The sequence below is a fragment of the Oratosquilla oratoria genome, chromosome 16, assembly GCF_046742065.1.
Source record: "Oratosquilla oratoria isolate Oo_2021 chromosome 16, ASM4674206v1, whole genome shotgun sequence".
NCBI classification, from domain to species: Eukaryota; Metazoa; Arthropoda; class Malacostraca; order Stomatopoda; family Squillidae; genus Oratosquilla; species Oratosquilla oratoria.
Genome location: NC_134792.1, coordinates 10,173,300 through 10,191,929, shown reverse-complemented (window position 1 = coordinate 10,191,929; position 18,630 = coordinate 10,173,300). Strand labels below are relative to the sequence as shown.

The window sequence follows — 18,630 nt, the reverse complement described above, 5'->3', positions numbered from 1 at the left end:
AACGTAGGGCTACACAACCTCGAAAACAGATATAGCTTAGACTTTTTTTTTCAGAAAACCGAGTGCGAGAGAGACTTTGGAGTTCTAGTGAGTCAAGACCTTAAATCCAGGAAACAGTGCATTAGCGCCATGAATAAAGCTAACAGAACATTAGGTTTCATTACTAGAACGGTTCCGAATAGAAGTGTAGAGGTAATTGTCAAACTTTATCTAGCGTTAATTAGACCCATCCTTGACTATGCGGTACAATTCTCGTCTCCGTCTTATAAAATGGACATCAATTCACTAGAATCAGTACAGAGGAGAATGACCAAAATCATACATGGGCTCAGAAATTTACCTTACGAAGAGAGGCTTAGGCACCTTAACTTTCACTCTCTGGAAAGACGCAGAGTGTGGGGTGATCTGATAAAGGTGTTCAAGTGGATCAAAGAATTTAACAAGGGTGGCCCAAACAGGGTCATCATATCAAGACAACAGGGGAGGACTCACAGTAATGGATTTAAACTGGACAAATTTAGATTTAAGAAGGAAATAGGGAAGAATTGGTTTACTAATAGGGTGGTCAACGAATGGAATAGACTTTGTAACCATGTAGTGAGCGCTGAAATTATCGGGTGTTTTAAGAAACAGTTAGACAACTTTATGGATGGGGATGACAGGTGGTAATGGACATGGAGCTGTTGAGTGTAGACCTTATGGTCTCTTGCAGTCTCCTTCATACTCACGTTCTTATGAGTAGCACAACAGTGACAGGGTGTCTGACAGGCTTCTAAGCTGGCAATTCCAGGACATCCATTTAACTGGGACCAAGGGAACTATGCGACGGTATCCCCCAGGGAGTAAAACAATCACCAACTGTTACGTATTTTCATACGAGACAGAATTTGGGGGTACACGCTGTACCCCTACGTATCTAACCCTCCTCCCGTCTCCACCCGTCTATCCCCGAATCAATTCGTCCAGTCAGTTCCATTCAGCTGAGAAAAACTTCTTCAGGACTGAAATATAACTGTTTCGGAAACATCCTGGTCATATGTCACCAGGCGATTTTATTCAAATTGAGAAACGGTACGAGCGGTCGCTCTAATTTGACTAAAATCGTTTCGCGTCATTCAGAACGATTTTTTTATACATCTCAGCTTGAATACAATAATACACATTTTAAAGAGTAATTGGCTGTCGTCACACGATTAAATTAATTAGAAATAATAGCTACTGCAACGATGGGGTATTGGCAAAAGGGTCAGGGAGTTTATTTTGGCATTAATGTTGTATTTAGAATCTTTGAGGAGGGTGGGAAGACCGTCATGTGGTGTGATACCAGTTTGTGAATTATTTTTAAAAACACGAAAACGGCTTAATATTTCATTTATCAGCAATTATAATTTTACCATCATTACAATACACGCATTTCCTGTTTATACGTTGCGTTGTGTAAAAGTAGGTGCAGAGTAGGACTGCAAAATTATTTTTGTTTCGTAGACTTGGCAACTCGCTCAGCAGGGGAGGGGTGGTCCAGCTCTACATCCCCTATCCTTCAGTATACGTTGAACAGTCGAGGAATGTAATGTGTCAAGTAAGGTCCACGTAGTAGTTTCGTCGGAGTCTTGTTTTCAATCATCAGTGAGTCATTTCCGAGCGCTATGAATCAATTATTCACAGAGAATTAGAACAGTCTTATTCATACCGTGTGCAAGTGTGTAGTATAAGTATATTTAAACATTGTCTTCGTTGACATCACTTACATACTCAAGTGGCACGCAATAGGCGAGGTATTCGTGAAAAGAGAGATCTGTTTCGAGTGCCAGTCTTCAAAGAAAAAAATTATACTAATAAAACGAGAAAAGAAGAGCGACATGGAAAGTTGCGCTGTTGAGCTGACGACACGGAACATTCGATAACAGAACGGAAACTGTAACCGAAAGTGAAGTGAAAAGTATTTTTGGAAACAATATATAGTATTAATGTGAGTGCATCACTAACGATATAACGGGATAGTAGTATTTATTAATGTGATTAGAATAAGAGAGCAGGAAGTGTGGAAAACCTAAGTGAAATGAAATAGATTTGTTTGTGAGCGTCAGCAGGATGGGGGACCCGCGCAGCAGACCTCGACGACGTTGTCATTAGTAATGTATTTCAAACACACAGCCCACATACGGTACAGTTAACTACACCACATGAACACTTGTCATCGCAGATGCCCTGTCACGCACCCCTTCCGTACATACATGCATATGTAAATATGTACGTACATATACACGTACACAATACATCCATAAATACATATACGAAATACAGGCACATATTGCATATATACATACATATATAAAAACCTAAATAAAATTCATACATACATATATATACATGTATATGAATACATACATAAATACATACATGCATGTATAAATGCATAAATACATACACACACACACACACACACACACACACACACACACACACACACACACACACACATATATATATATATATATATATATATATATATATATATATATATAATGTACTGTATATAATATATATATACATATATAATATGTATATGTATATGTATATATGAATACATACATAAATACATACATGCATGTATAAATGCATGAATACATACATACATAATATATATATATATATATACACATATATATATATATATATGTATATAATGTATATAATATATATATATATATATATATATATGAATATGTATATGTATATTATATATATATATACATATATATATACATATATATATATATATATGTATATATATATATATATATATATATGTATATATATATATATATATATGCAGAAACCACTTGGAAAATAAAAGAAATTAATACCGAACATTTTCGTCTATTCAAGACATCAGGGTACAAAGGATACAAAAAATTACCAAAGGTCACAATATGTACATGGTGGTAGAGGAACTGGGAAAAGTGCAATGTTACCCGATTCCAGTAGAATTATTGACAATCTTTTTAAAAATAAAATTATCTAACTTATACAAACCTAAGCTTAAATTCATATTATTTTCAAAACTATTTTTAATGTGACATGACTGAATTATGTTCCTTTCTACAATATTATGACATGATGTAATAACTTTTGTGTTTTCCCAGTCAGTACTATGGGAGAGCTCTTTTTGGTAGACGAAAAGTCCGCTTGACAATTGACCCGTTCTTATGTTGTATTTATGTTGACTAATCCTTTTGTTTAAATCTTTTGCTGTTTGGCCTATGTACTTAAAATCACACACTTTACAAGGTATAATATAGATACATCCTTCTTTTTCATTTGGAGAATTCCTAATAAGATAGTTCTTAACAATATTGTTGTTATTAAATATCACCTGAATACCAAAGCTTTTAAATATTTGAGGAAGGGTGATAAAATTTTCATGATATGGAATTGCTAAAATGTTCTTCAATTTAAATTCGTTTACTTGAGAGGTGTTAAAATATGTTCTTTGGCTTTTTCTTGTGCTTTATCTATCAGATGTTTTGGATATTTTAATTTTTTACCAATCTCATAAACAAATTTTACTTCATCTTCAAGATACTCAGGAGAACATACTCTAAACGCTCTCAAGAACATAGAAGAAAAAACAGATAACTTCGTATTTTGATGATGGTATGAATAGAAATGAATATATGAGAGAACATTAGTTGGTTTTCTGTAGACATTAAATTTAAAATATCTACCACATCGATGAATACTTACATCTAGGAAAGGCAATGTGTTGTTCACTTCTGTCTCAAATGTAAATTTTATAGAAGGAACCAAACTATTTAACTTTAACACAAACTCATCCACAGGTTTATCACAAGGCCAAATACATAATATGTCGTCAACATATCTGTACCATATTACATTAGATGGCAAAATATTAGGCAATAAATCTCTTTCGAAAAACTCCATATATAGATTACTTAAAACCGGAGACAGACAAATCCCCATAGCCATACCAAATGTTTGTTTGTAAAACTTGCCATTAAACTCAAATTTCGAGTCAACAACACATAACTTGATTACTAATAATTGTATGGGAAGGAAGTATAAGATCATATTTCTTTAATTCTTTTCCAAGAAAACTTAACAAGTCAAAATCCGGAACTCGAGTAAAAAGACTTGTTATATCAAAGCTAACCAATTTGAAGTCAAAGGAGATATTGTGTCCAAGTACTTTGTCTTTCAAATCAACATTATCCTTAATATGTGAGTTTAAAATTGTCCCAACAAGAGGACTTAAAAGAGACACTAGCCATTTTGATAACTTATAGAACAAGTAATGGGCCTAACTGGATTGTTAATTTTATGGGTTTTTATTAATCCATACATGTATGGAAGTGACGGGGACACTGTAGACAATTTTTTTATCAGTTCATTGTTACCTTTTAAAATATTCTTAAGATTTTTGTTGAAATTTCTATTTACACTATCTAAGGGTTTTTTTTTAATCTTAACATATGTTTCTTCATCACTTAACAATAAATCCATTTTCTCTAAGTAATATTTCTTGTTCATAATAACCACACAATTGCTCTTATCCGACTTCGTGATGTGTATTTCTTTGTCATTAAAAAAAAAAAAAAAAAAAAGAGCTCTCCAATAGTATTGACTGGGAAAACACAAAAGTTATTACATCATGTCATAATATTGTAGAAAGGAACATAATTGAGTCATGTCACATTAAAAATAGTTTTGATAAATAATATGAATTTAAGCTTAGGTTTGTATAAGTTAGATAATTTTATTGTTAAAAAGATTGTCAATAATTCTTCTGGAATCGGGTAACATTGCACCTTTCCCAGTTCCTCTACCACCATTTCTTTTAATTTCCAAGTGGTTTCTGCAAGTATTGTTGTCACGTGTGCTTAGTGATTTGTTTTGCATATATATATATATATATATATATATATATAAATGTATATAATATATATATATAATATATATATATATATATATGTATATAAATGTATATAATATATATATATATATATATATATATATATATATATATATATATATACGCGTCGACTTATTTTTTACACATACTCCCTCACTCCCCATCCCCCACCCACTCCCCCTCATGCATCACAGCATCATCCATGCACAACCATTCTCCATTTACCCCTATCTTCTGTCCTCTCCCGCCCTTCCTCAACAAACATTCCCTTCTTTCGCAATGCCTCATTTATCCCATCCATCCATCCCCTCATGTTCACTCCTTCCACCTCTGCCTTCTACACCTCTTTTACTAATCTTACTTCACTCATTCTTTCCATGTGTCCAAACCATTCCAATACTCTTTCATCAACCCTATCTCCCAACTCCCTTTTCAACCCCGCTCTCCTCCTCACCTCGTTTCTCACTCTATCCAGCCTAGTATCCCCAATCATACTTCTCAGGCACCTCATCTTAAACACATTCAAACTCCTCTCCTCCTCTCTTATGTTTCGTGTTTCTGCCCCATACAGTGCTGTCGACACAGTCACTCCTTCATACAATCTCCTCTTAGCATCAGCTTCCAAATGTTTATTCCTTATTACACTCTTTAATCCCCCAAGGCATTTACTTGCTCCTCTCAATCTACATTCTACCTCCACTCCCTTTCCCGCCACATTCACACCCAAATATCTAAAACTATCCACTTCCTCCAGTCTCCCTTAATAATCACATTCAGTCTGCTGCCACTTTCTCTCCTTGCACATCTCATCACCTTAATTTTACCCACATTTATCTTCAACTTCCTCCTTTCGCACACCTTCCCAAATTCTGTCACTAACCTCCTCAATCCCTCCTCTGATTCTGCTAGAAGCGCAGTGTCGCCAGGAAACAGCAACTGGTTTATCTCTCACTTTTCTCCATTTCCTTTAACCGTCTCCAATCCCCGATCCATTACACTTGCGTTTACCTCTCGCAACACCCCATCCCTGTATAAATTGAACAGTCAAGGCGACATAACACATCCCATCTTTACCTCAAACCACTCACTCTCTCCATTTCTGATTCTAACACAAGCTCTACCACTTTCGTAAAAGCTCTTGACTGCTCTTAACAGCTTTCCTCCTACCCCATATATTTGCAATACCTCCCACAGTGCCTTCCTGTCTACCCTGTCATAAGCCTTTTCCAAGTCCATAAAGGCCCAAAAATCATCCTCACCTTTTCCTAAAGCTTTCTCACATATCTGTCTTACCACAAAGTTCTGGTCCACGCAACCCCTACCTGTCCTAAACCCACACTGTTCCTCACCAATTACTCCCTCTGTTCCTCTCCTGATCCTCTCTATCAAAACTCTCCTATAAACCTTCCCAACTACACTTAACAAACCGATCCCTCTAAAACTACTACATCCACACTTGTCCCCTTTCCCTTTGTGAAGTGGAACTTTATAGGGACTCTTCTAGTCTTCTGGCACTCTACGCTCTCTTAAACAAACATCAAATAACCTCATCAGCCAGTCCACGATCACTTTTTTTTTCTTTTTTCTTTTTTTACATTCTCCATGACACCCATCCAACTCAGGCACCTTACCTGCTCTCATCATCTTAACAGCTGCCTATACCTCATCTTTCCTTATTTCTCCTCCATTTTCCTCACTCATCACTGTCATTTTCTTATCGCTTCCCACTGCAACTATCTTTCCCTCCCCATCCTCCTTTACATTTAGCAACTCCCTAAAATACTCTGCCCATCTTCCTCTTACTGAATTCTCTTCCATTATCATCTCTCCATCTGCACCTTTTACTTTTTCTTCTCTACTTGATTCACTTCCTCTTCCTCTCTTAATTTCTTTCCAAAACATCTTTTTATTACTTTCAAATTGTTTTGTCATACTCTTACCCCATTTCATGTCATGTCTCTCCTCTTTGCCTCCTTTATTCTATGATTTACTTCTCATTTCTTTGTACCTCCCATATGATTCTCTCGTCCTATTTTGTAACCAATCTGTGACAGCTAGCTTTTCTTCTATAACCTTCTTTGCTTCATCCCACCACTCACTACCTTCTATTTCCTCCTGTCCTCTTTGTTCCACACATCATCTTTGCACACCTTGTGACTTCTTCCTTGAACCATCCCCATTCACACACTCCTAGCTGTACTCTATTTTTCACTCCCTCCCACTCCTCTCTCGGCTTTTTCTTGTACTCCTTTTTTTCTTTCTCATTTAAGCAGTTCACTTTAAGCACCTCCCTACCTTTTGTCCTTTTCCCCTTTCTCCATCTATCCTCCACTCTCAACTTACCTTCCACCAAAAAATTATCTGATATTCCCTCACTCTCTCCCCATAGAATCTTTAATTCTTTCTACTATACTCCTTGTTACCACTGTGTAGTTCATTAACGCTCTGTCTACCACCCTTCCATCCACCACCCTCTCCCATGTGTACTTATGCTTAACTTTCTTCCGAAACACTGTATTTGCTATTATCAACTCTCAAAACACATCTTCACAATCAACTCTCCAATACGATTTTTTTCTGGAACTCCAGACTTACCAACCACTCCGTCTATTGGTTCATTTCCTACCCTAGCATTATGTCTCTCAATACCACTACATTGACATTTCTCCCTAATCTTTCATTTAAATATATCCAAAAAAAACTTCCTTTCCTCTACACTCTTCTCACTACCAGGCTCATATGTACTTACAAAAACCCACATCTCCCTTCCCAGTTTCACCTTTATCCACATTAACCTTGAAGAAACCTTCCACTCCACCACACGCTTACCTATCTCTTCACTTATTGGATAACCACCCCTTCTCTCCCTCGTCCTCTCTTCACTCCTGAGATCCTCCCAACTACACTCCCAAACTCAAACTCGCCCCTTCCTTTCACTCAATGCCAACACATCCATCTTTCTTCTCACAAACATACTGCCTGTCTCTTCCCTTTTACTCTCATCTGTACCACATCCATGCATATTAAAAAAACCAAACCTTAGCATACTAGTACGAAGACTCCTTCCAGACCCTCTTATGTCTTTACTTTCCCTAGGAGTGTCCCCTTTGGGGCTACAGGAAAAAGGATGCCTAGTCCTATCCCCATTCCGTTCTTCTCGCCTTATACGACTCAAATGGAAAGACTTGGTGGCAGTATTCTTTTCCCCCACCACAGGGTTCGGCGAAATGAGAAAATTGATATTCAGACAAATGGTACAGGACAGTAACAAGAGTGGGGGGAGCATAACGGAGGGACAGTCGCCGTATAATAAAATATAATTTCTCTATGAATAGAGATTTCCTCTACCATACATACATAACTACGTACGTACGTACATATATAAATACATACGTACACACATGTATACCTACACACAAGCATATTTTAACGTTTACTGTCCTGTTGGACACCTTAAGTATATAAACTCATTGTCTCCTCGTGATTTAAAAAGTGTAATGAGGAATAGACATATGGGAATGGATGCTAAGAGGATATTGGATGAAGGAATGATTGTGTCGACAGCATTATATGGGGCAGAAACATGGAACATAAGAGAAGAAGAATTTAAATGTGTTTGAGATTAAATGCCTAAGAAGTATGGTAGTGGTTACTATGTTGGATAGAGTTAGAAACGAGGAGGTGAGGAGGAGAGCGGGGGTGGAAAGGGAGTTGGGAGATAGGGTTGATGAAAGAATATTGGGATGTTTTGGACATATGGAAAGAATGAGTGAAGAAATTTAGTAAAAGAGGTGGGAAGGCAGAGGTGGAGGAAGTGAACATGAGGCAGCGACCAAGGATGAGGTAAAAGGGGCATTGGGAAAGAGGGGAATGACTGTTGAGGAAGGGAGACGGGTGAGAGGAAAATGGTTGTGCATGGATGATGCTGTCATGCATGGAAGTGGGCGGGGGCTGGGGGGAGTAGGGATTTCTCCCCGTCTTTTACTGTATATATATATATATACATATATTATATATATATATATATATATATATATATATATATATATATATGCTGGGATTCGAACCCTTGCCTGAGCGGCTTGCGTCTTTACAAGACAAGGACCGTACCACTACACCATCCTGACCCTCCAAAACGAAACGACTTAGTTCACGACCCAGTCGTTCCGCCGTGAACTAAGTCGTTTCGTTTTGTAGGGTCAGGATGGCGTAGTGGTACGGTCCTTGCCTTATAAAGACGCAAGACGCTCAGGCAAGGGTTCGAATCCCAGCAGAAGAGTTTAATTCCAAATGTCAATTGACACAAACATATATATACATATATATATATATATATATATATATATATATATACACATATACATATCCCAGCTGCTCTTTGCCTCTTTTTTCCCTTACAACGGGGCATAAATCAACTCCCACCATTTTCATCCGCACATACTCTACCCCCATTCACCACCTCTCCCTCCATCTTTTCTTGGTTTTTGGATGACGGGTCATCCCTGCACCTCGCCCACTGCCCTGGGCAGAAGCAATGCAGCAAGACACAGCACATTCACAGCAAGGGCGCTTCATTTAATCGGCGAATCCACCCCTACCGTCCCCTTATGCACAAAAAGAGAAGACGGGGACACAAACACACACACACACACACACACACACACACACACACACACACACACACACATATATATATATATATATATATATATATATATATATATATATATATATATATATATTCCTCGATTTATACGGTAGATGCGTTCCAAAAGGGACCGTATAAAGCAAGAATCGTATAAAGGAGTGCATACCCAACCCCTTAGACTTTGAATACCCAATCCCCCCAGTACCCCTTTGAAGGATGTGTTCGAAATGAAATAATCTTTCACTGATACGTTTTACATTAAACACATTTCTATTATGTTTATCAATGTTTTTATTAAAAAAAACTGTACTTACAACTACATAAATATGGCAATGACTATGGGAAAAGTTTAAACACAAAATTATTTCATTACGGCCAGGGTGAGAAGGATGCGGGTGGCGGGAAACAGCTAGCTAGCGATACCTTGTGGCTGCATTTCTGAACTAAATCGCCGCGCGAATTTTAACTTTCTTGAAACCGTATATTTCTGAGGAATTCGTACAATGTGATGAATAACCCCTATTTTTTGACACCGTATAACTCTGAATTCGTATAAAGTAAACTCGTATAAATAAAGGACTGTCTATATATATGTATATATATATGTATGTGTGTGTGTGTGTGTGCGCGCGCGCGCGCGTGGGCAAGAGATTCTCTATAATGCATATTTCGTTGAATATGACGGCTTGTTCAGTGTTTATAGTTTTCTTCAAGGTAGTTTCCTTATACCTTAGAATTGTCTTAAAAAAATCTCAGGTACAAGGGAAATACCTTGAAGAAAATTATAAACACTGAAGAAGAGATCACATTTAACGAAATATGTATTTATATACACACGCACTAGCGTTTGTGTTTACCTAATTGTAATATTCAGAAAATGTACAACGCTCATGGGGTCCTGCCTCACTCTATAAATATCATAACGTTCCTTTAAATTCATGTATGGTTCCAATTTGGGCTATATCTCCTTATTCTCCAGTTATATTTTTATTTTAATTCATATATTGTTCCTGCTTGGGCTATATCACCTAAGTTGTTCCAAGTATTTTTTAATGTTTGGAGCAATGTATTTCTTCTCATAATACAAAAAGTTTTCCTCTGTTTTCATCACTTTTTAAAACCCTTCTATCCCGTGTCGAGATATCTCCTCTGTCACTATAGTCTGTCCTCGTTAGTGACCTAAACACTATAATCACCTCCTTCTCTTCGAGCTCTCAATGTTGGCAGACCCAGTGATCTTGGTCTCTCATATGGTTTATCTGCTATGATGTGTGCGTGTAAGAATGTAGGCTATTTAGCATGGTTCGATGTTACGTGATCTGGCCCAGTATGATATATGATGTTTGAGGTCTGAGTAGCTCGAGTCCTATAGTGTGAGGTCGAGTGGACGGACTAACCCAATATTATCAGTTCGTCCCTGGAAAATACGCGTCGGTATCGCAAAGGAGCGTCGTATGTATCCGGCTTCTTGGGTATCGTTTCATTATTGCGTCGCATTGCTACAAACTTTGGACCGAAAAGGGTAATTATGACGTCATCATGTGGTAGTAGCGCGTTTACGGTAGTGTTAACAAGTTCTTCACAATAAATAAAAAATATTGATGAACATAACCGTTAATAGATTCTTCATGATGAAGATAACTGATGAACTTAACCACGATCCTTGTGACTGAAATTCGCCTCTTGTAAGTAGATTATATGATAAAATTTAATTAGCTGCGAATAATCAGTGCCATAACTCTGGACAAAGCGTCATGCGCGCGATATGACGTCATGTCGCTCGTTTTCTTTCTAGAGTGAACAGATTCCGAGCAATAAGAGCATCGATATAATTATATTGCTTACACATTTCCACACCATTAATATCACACGTCACTTGTACCAAAGCCCAGAGATAATTTGTACTATACCACACCTGGTAGAGGAAAGATTGTACACGACCTTGAAGTAATATTGGGGCAGGAATACTAATGAGACCAGGTTATATGCCGCGCGGTGTATTTTGTTATTGTTTTGTTCAGATAACGAAAACAATTAATTAGGCTTGAAGCCCTCTGCTTCTTATATCATGAAGATGGAGTTGAGATTTATGTTGGTCCAGTAGATGGAATACAAAAATGAATAGATGGATAGATAAGTAAACAAATAAACTTAAGTAAATCGGAGCCCCTAAAATTTATCTAAAATGTAAAGAATTTCTGTTTCACCCTTCTTTTCATAAACCAGTAGCCTACTATACTAGTATGATATTTGAATTCCTCCCAGCTTTGTACATCATTTGGTAGCATAATTCTACAGTGACATATTTTATACAAAACCGTGATGTTATTCTGAACCCTGCACAATGAAGATAAAGTTTAATAATAAAATTCGAAGTACTTGAGGCGCACACACAGCCTCGTGGCGCAGTGGTTAGAATTTAGCCTGACACTACGGCGGTCCGGGTTCGAATCCTGCCCAGGGCTGAAATAATTTCAGTATTGATGCGCTGCGGATTGTTACTCCGACTCTCGTGGGCGGGGAGTTGGGTGTGTGTGTGTGCGTGTAAGGTCACAGTATTACCCATGGATCGGTCATACGAGCTCTGAGCTCTCATCCGAAAGGTTGATAACTGTCGATCACGAATCCAACACGTGATCCAAGACCATGGTGGTGAATGGTGAATCGCGCGCGCGCGCGCACACACACACACACACACACACACACACACACACACACACACACACACACACACATACGGCTCGGTGACGGATTGGTAAAGCACTTGCCTCACAAGCCAGAGAACCGGGGTTCGATTCCCCGGCCGGGCGGAGATAAGTTGGGTTTGTCCCCTTTCACGTGTAACCCCTGTTCACCTAGCAGTGAGTAGGTACGGGACGTTAGTCAAGGAGTTGTGACCTTGCTGTCCCGGTGTGTGGTGTGTGAGTGGTCTCAGACCTACCCAGAGATCGGCAAATAATGAGCTCTGAGCTCACTGCCGTAGGGTGGTGTCTGGCTGTCTCGACAGAGACTGCAGCAGATCCGAGGTGAATACACACACACACACACATTTACACAACTAGGTGGCTCGGTTGGTAGAGTCTCCGACTGTCACTAAGGCGGTCCGGGTTCGAATCCTGCCAAGGGCTGAAATAATTTCAGTATCGCTGCGCTACGAGTCCTTACTCCAACTCTCGTGGGCGGGGAGTTGGATGTGTGTGTGTGCGTGTAAGGTCACAGCATTACCCATAGATCGGTCATACGAGCTCTAAGCTCTCTTCCGGGAGGGAAATAGCTGTCGATCTCGAATCCAGCACGTGATACAAAGACCAAGGTGAACACACACACACACACACACACACACACACACACACATAATAGTCGGAGAAACCTGCAACCTATTAAGGTCAATGAAAGTGGCATTTGACTATTTGGATGAAGAAACTATTTTAAAAAAATATTAGTTACATTAGTAAGACCAAAAATGGAATACGCAGCGACACTATGGACACCCAGTACTAAAAAGAATATAAGGAAATCAGAAAGAATACAGAGAGCAACGACAAAGTTGGCACCAGCTCTTTCCAAATACGAACAAAGATTATCCAAACTAGAACTACCAACACTGGAGCAGAGAAGAGAAAGGTGATTTACTGACTATCTATGCAATCATGAAAGGAACGGAAATACTTTATAGGAATGATTTACTAAAAAGTGACAATGGAAAAACAAGAGGACACGAAAAGAAACTCAAAGAAGATAACTATAAAAAAGATCTGAAAAAATAACTTCCCACACAGAGTGCTGGATATTTGGAATAATCTCGATAAAGAAACTGTGTGTGCAAGCTCTATTTAAGATTTTAAGAAAAACCTTGATGCTGAAAGATACAAAGACAGGTCACTACGAGCATAGCTCCCTTCCCGTATAATACAACTAGGTAAACACACACACACACACGCATATATATATATATATATATAATGTATATATATATATATATGTATATATATATGTGTATGTATATATATATATATATAGATCTGTATATATAGATATATATATATAATGTCTATATATATACATATATATATATATATATATATATATAATATGAATTCAAATAATGAGCCTCAATCGCAGGTTCAGCCTTCGGCCCTTGCGCTTAGTTGCCTGTGCAGAACTTTTCTCTCCTCTTTCCATCTTCTCGTCTGTAGAAAGACAAAAAATAACCAATGTTGTGCGGGCAAAATAACTTTTACCACTCAATTAACAAAATGTCACTGTTTACTCATATATTGTACTAGGAAAGCTAGGAAGGCGATTTACAATAAGCATTACTCACAGGAACATTTTGTAGATGAACTGGGTAGGACAGACTGGTCGCCAATACTAGATTGTACTGATGTTATGAGGCCTGGTCTAATTTTAATTAAGTACAAAGATATACGAATAAAACAGAGGACGGAACCATGGATGACAAACGAAGTACTGGGTTTGATTAGAGATAGAGACAGATTTATTGCAAGATTTAGGAAAAGTAGAAAACAGGAGGACTATAATGGCTTTCTGTACTAAAGGAATCGTGTGAAATATTGGAAGGAAAAGCCAAAGATGATTATTGTATTAACATGGTGAACCAGAACAAACACGATCCAAAGAAGCTTTGGCAAACTCTGAAGATCCTAGAAGTTCACACAAAGCCTAGTAACAAAGCAGACAGTATAGGACTCATGATAAACGGCGAGCTTAACTCTGATAAGAACACCATAGCTAACCACTTCAACTCCTTTTTCACAACCATAGCCACTAAACTAGTAAAATCCCTCCCAACGGGTTCTGGGAAGTTTGGGCTGGGGTACGTTCAGGAGTACTATAACGATAAGTCCACAAAGTGTTTCCAACTACATAAGACCACTCAAGAAGAAGTGTTTATATTACTGGTTAACATAAGTGCCAATAAGGCACCTCAACGTAGTCGTATTAGTATAAAAGAATTTAGCAAAGTAGGAATGTTACCTGTAAAATATCGTGTCCAGCAGCTGAAACTAAACCATGTTTACAATGGCGCTCATAATTCTGCTCCTTCATATGTGAGCTGTGATTTTACGTTATCTACTGAGAACCGAATCCTGAACAGTCAAGAGTCTTTTATTGTAACTCATGCAGGTTCCTTCACCAAAAACAGCTTTCACTTCACAGGTGTTCAACTATGGAACTCACTACCTGTGTCCATTAAGCAGTCAAATAGCAAGGCTACTTTCAAGAAAAAAAGTCAACGACTACTATATGTCTCAACTATGGACTGAGAACAGCCTTGATTTTATATACTACTAGCATAGTGAGGGGTACCTGAGTAATACCATCCAAATCTGCGTCCCCTCATAACTGTTCTATCCTCCCCTTTTGTTCTTCAGATGTTTAGTTTAGTATAACAATGTTTGATGATCAAAACTGGTTTTCACCTTCGTTTTGCTTGTCATAGTATGGTATATGTCTCAGGTATGGTTCGAGAACAGTTATGATCTGACCATAATACAAGCCTGGTGAATCAGGGCACCAGACAACAAGGTAATAAGACCTTTCCCTCTATCTCGTTGTTTTACTCACACGAGTACTGGTCCCATGTACCCTACTTCTGTTGCTTCAGGTTATAATGTACTACTTCCTAGCGCTCATACTAATTGCCCACTCCGTCCTGAGGTACAGGTAAAATTTGGAATGAATTAATAGGTGACCCTAGCTCCAATGTAGCATTCACTATAACAACATGTTGATATTGTTGATGGCCTGTTACCTTCTATCCCGTGGTACTTAATATTTACTCTTACCCTGGGATGGAGTCCCCCTTTATTGTTCTACACCTGCTGATACAGCTGCTTTGGTACCTTTTAGCATTAGTTTGTTGTTCCTTATGCATAATGCAAAGTTCCTTATTGTGATGGTGCTCAAGTTTTGCTCTCAATATCCTACGTATTACGAAAATTTTAGTAGTATTAACAAATCTATGATAATGTTTATGTGTCATATGTGTACTGATTGGTATTACTCATGACTGTCTCTGGTCTCCTTAACCCCTACGTATGATGTCTGTGTAACTTTGTGTAGAAAATCAGTCTATTGAGGACCACAATGGAAATAGGCTTACATGCTTCTTTGTGTTATCCTCGTCATTTGTAATTGTTATTTCGAACTATGTGTTCGGTTTTCTATCTGCACTTCATATATATTGACTCAATGCCAAATAAAATAACTTAATATTTATATATATATATATATATATATATAAATATATATATATATATATATATATATATGAAAGTGAAGACATCCTGACAGGTTGTATATATATATACAACACTGAATGGGTCCCAGTGATTAGAGATTCATTTTAACAACCACAATGCACTTTAATTCTAAGCCAACAACATGCAGAAATTGAAATGCGGTACTGCCAAGGACTCGAATCCAGCAACCACGTGACAAGTGCCGTAGTAACTTACCAACTAGGCTATCAAGAAACATACAAAGGGAAGCACAACTTTTCTTATATATTTGTATGCTGGGTTCGAGTCCTTGGCAGTACCGCATTTCAATTTCTGCATGTCGGCCTTTGTTGGCTTAGAATTAAAGTGCATTGTGGTTGTTAAAATGTATATACCCAAATCCTCCAGCGTTGGACGAAATCCATCCCTAGGCTTGGAATCCAACCCATCCGTTGACTAGTATGGATAAGCGTGAACCCAGGGGGAGTATACATATCCGTATCATTGACGTCATTTGCGACAGACGTAAAAGGTTGCCCTTATCGCTGGCCTTTCTACCGTAAGGTCATGATGCGTCAAGACCAGATTTCGTGTGGATGGGCCAACAGTCCGATGTCTGGTTTTCCCAGGCGGCGGCACTGTCCTCGATGATAAATGTGGTTTCTTTTCGTCACCTCCTGAATCTAACCATGGAAATGTAATTATTGTTGAATTAATGTATTCCAAATTTAATAGATAATAATTATTGCAATGAATCTAATGTGCTGGAAAAAAGGATCAGTGTCTAATAACTAAAAATTATATTCTTATGTTGCGTTTACACCAAGCGAATCAAATCGATTCAGTTCATGAAGAATCATGAATCATGTTGATTCTTCATGAATTGAATCGATTCGATTCGCTTGGTGTAAACGCAGCATTACGGTGGAGTAGATAGGTTGGAAAACGGTTGTAGTCGTTCAAAAATATTCTAAATGTTTTGTGCAGTTGTACAACACAAACAACTGTGATGATTAGTAAATAATTACTATGTTCAATAAAATATGTTAATCGTTTTGTAACTGTGGATGATTGAAAACTGAAGGTTAAATGTGTGTGACATCTGTGTGACATCTGTGTGACATCTCAGGTTCTTGCCATGCTTCTCAACCATCACACATGAAATAATTCATTGAATTACTGCACAAACACAAGATATTTTAGATTATAAATATATATGCACTAGAGTTTGGTGAATGGAAAAGAAGATAAAGAATCCCTGCCTACAGTAGCTGCAACAGTGAATGGATACTGAGAACATATTCGTTGGAGAAGGCTGATTTCGGATTAGAGATAGAATTGCTTTTATCCACTGATATTCCAGATGTGAGCTAAATTAGTTTTCTCCAGTCAAAACGATCTCTTTCTTTCGGTGTGTCATTTTTCTTGTTATGCCGCCAGGCATTCTGTTGCGAGGCATTTTAGCGATAGTGAAATGAATACCTTCTCGACGTTTATTAAGGAAAATTCAGTGATTTTTGTATTTTGTAACTGATACTAACAATTTATTGAACTTAGCGAGGAATTATAAAACAAGGAAGTGACTGTCTCATAGAACACTCATCACATTCCCGAAATGTAAAAGTGTAGATTTTAGTTTGAAACGTAGAAAAATAAAATTAATACATCAGAAAAAACACTAGATAAATGTTTTATTATAGTGAATCGAGTTCCAACAATATTTTTGTTACACCGCACGAAAAAGTACTTTTTTTTTCTTCTCTGAAGTGATGCTTACTATTACAATGGTAAACAAATGAATAAATACATAACTAAGTAAATAGTAAATAGAGAAATACAGTCATGTGAAGCGTTACATGGTTTGGACACTGGAAGTAATTTGGTGAATGGATGGGGATTAAGACGATATTACGTCAAACTTCGTCATTTTATTTTGCTTCGACATCTGTGACCACTGCCAGGCAAGATGCTCAACAAAGATGTACAAGACATTATTGAAGGTAAGACGCAACAGTTTGTTGTTTTTTACTATATATTTAGTGTTTTATACACCAGTGAAGTTCCCATTTGATTATAAACCGTATGGTTTTGATCAGTAATATTAAAAAATATAATTAAGTCGTTTAGAATATTGTTGGGTGAAGTGAAAATACAAGTGTGGGTCACGTCACCTACTCTCCTTCTACTCCAGTTCAGTCAGCAAACACCTCCCAGCGAATGAAGTTGTATGAAGAGCCATTTACACGGTCAAACGGTTTGTCAAACCTGGTTTGTCAAACCTGGTTTGTCAAACACGTGTTTGAAGTGATATTTGGCCTTGTGAATGGGGTATTTGGTTGTCAAAGACATTGTCAAACGGTTTGAAGCAAGGCTGGCTGAGCCATTCGTGGATAGCCTGCAAGCGCATGACGTCATTAACAAACATTTTGATCGTGAGAACGACGGCCAAACATCAATCCTCAGTAGCTATTCACTAGCGACAGAAAACTCGATTCTTTTTAGTGATTCACAGAAGAGAATCGGGTATTTGGTCGGTGGCGTAGCTAGGCGGGGGTGAGGGGGGGCCGGCGGCACTTCAATAAAAGGGGACGGCACTGTGGGGTCTGCTGTAGGCTGTATCGAAATAATAGTGGTTTTAATGTAGGGACACTACTCATAGTTGAAGGAAGGACCTTTTCGATTTCGAGTAACTTAAACTTTGACAGGTGTGTTTCAGCGATCGTTATCTTAGCCAGACAATAAACATCATCCACTCATGTTATCCAGATGTGGTTTCAGGAGGAAGATTGTCGATTCTTGCGTTG

At 37.8% G+C, this 18,630-nt stretch overlaps 1 protein-coding gene across 5 annotated transcripts in view; it reads left to right on the top strand.

Annotated features, from left to right (window-relative positions):
- The first annotated feature begins 1,506 nt into the window (after positions 1–1,506).
- LOC143033824 (uncharacterized) overlaps positions 1,507–18,630 on the top strand; it is a 154,744-nt gene continuing 137,620 nt past the window's right edge. Inside the window, exons 1-2 of one of the 5 annotated variants that reach the window (XM_076199334.1) lie at positions 1,507–1,579; positions 17,594–17,826. In XM_076199334.1, coding sequence (XP_076055449.1) covers positions 17,793–17,826 — 34 coding nt within the window. In that variant the 5' untranslated portion in view covers positions 1,507–1,579; positions 17,594–17,792. Of the gene's footprint in view, positions 1,627–17,266; positions 17,827–18,630 lie in introns of all 5 variants that reach the window. The other 4 variants (XM_076199332.1, XM_076199333.1, XM_076199330.1 and 1 more) reach the window with 4 other exon arrangements.